Source organism: Castor canadensis, chromosome 2, assembly GCF_047511655.1.
Source record: "Castor canadensis chromosome 2, mCasCan1.hap1v2, whole genome shotgun sequence".
Classification (NCBI taxonomy): Eukaryota; Metazoa; Chordata; class Mammalia; order Rodentia; family Castoridae; genus Castor; species Castor canadensis.
Genome location: NC_133387.1, coordinates 124,031,178 through 124,032,703, shown reverse-complemented (window position 1 = coordinate 124,032,703; position 1,526 = coordinate 124,031,178). Strand labels below are relative to the sequence as shown.

Genomic DNA, 1,526 nt, shown 5'->3' with positions numbered 1-1,526 from the left:
TTAGGGTATTTTTCTCAGAATCAGGAGTTGACTGCACAGTCTCCTCATTGCCAGTTTCATGTCTTTGTTCCTCAATGTATAAATGGCAGGATTCAGGATGGGTGTGATCATAAAGTCCAAAATGGCAAGAAACTTATCCACTGGTATTGTGGGAAATGGCCACATGTAAACAAAGATGCATGGTCCAAAGAACAAAACCACCACTGTGATGTGAGCTGAAAGAGTAGAGAGGGCTTTGGACAGACCACCTGAAGAGCGTTTCCACACAGTGAACAAGATGGAGGTATAGGAGACAATTAATAAGAAGAAGGTGCCAAGAGAAATGAACCCACTATTTGCAGTTACCATGAACTCCATGTTGTAAGTGTCTATGCAGGCCAGTTTAATAAACCAAGGAAGATCACAGTAAAAGCTATCTATCACATTAGGACCACAAAATGGCAAATGGACAACAAAAGCTAACTGGGCCACTGAGTGAATGAGACCAATAACCCAAGCACCAGATGGAAGCAAAATGCACATCCATGGGCTCATAATGGTCAGGTAGTGGAGGGGTTTGCAAATGGCCACATATCTATCCACAGCCATGGCTATGAGCAGCACCATCTCAGATCCACCCAGGACATGAAGGACAAATATCTGCATTACACATCCTTGGAATGAAATGGTATTTTTTCCAGAGTATAGGTCAGAAATCATCTTAGGAACAGTTAAGGTAGAAAGACATAAATCAATAAATGAGAGGTTTCCTAAAAGGAAGTACATGGGGGAATGTAAATGAGCATCAAATGTCACTGTAAACACAACAAGGATGTTTCCCAGAACAACTGTCACATAAAACACTGCAGAGAAGGCAAGCAAGAAATGTTGAACTGGTCTGGAGGTAGAAAGTCCCAGGAATACAAATTCAGACACTGGAGGATAATTTGTTTTATTCATTGACCTTGTTTATGTTATCTGAAAGACATAAAGAAAAAGAATAATTGTAAGGAAATTCATCAGAGCTATGAAAAGATGTAACTGGATTTCAGATTCATACTAATGAAAAATCTTTACTGTGTTACAAAAGCCTTTTGATACATTTGATTATTCATTTAATATGTATCAATTGAGTAGCTACAAGAAATGCATGTACCATTGCATGTGCTAAACACTGTTCTACACTTCCCAGTAAACACAGATTCTGTCTTTATACAGTTTTCAGAACAGTTGTGAAGCTATGAGGTAATTAACAATCACATAACTGGGTCATTATAATGGTGATAAGTTATGTGGAAGAAACAACAGGTGCTAGGTGACCTGTGAGAACTCATGTCAGTGACCTCTGCCCTGGTCTGGAAGAAGATATTTGTGCAAACATTTGAAAGTGTCAATAGTGAAAGTTATCAATAGTGAAACAGCACTTTCCTGTGTCTACATGAATCTCAAACAAAATCACCAGATTAATACATAGCTCAGGAAGAGTTGGGTGATGAAGAAAGGAGGTTAACAGTAGATAGTTAGAAACAAGAAATATTGAACTTTAC

At 38.5% G+C, this 1,526-nt stretch overlaps 1 protein-coding gene across 1 annotated transcript; it reads right to left on the bottom strand.

Annotated features, from left to right (window-relative positions):
• On the bottom strand, positions 1-939 carry LOC109678134 (olfactory receptor 4F15-like). Its single transcript, XM_020153802.1, has one exon. It carries the CDS (start codon positions 937-939, stop codon positions 1-3), a length of 939 nt encoding a protein of 312 aa, XP_020009391.1.
• Positions 940-1,526: the final 587 nt, after the last annotated feature.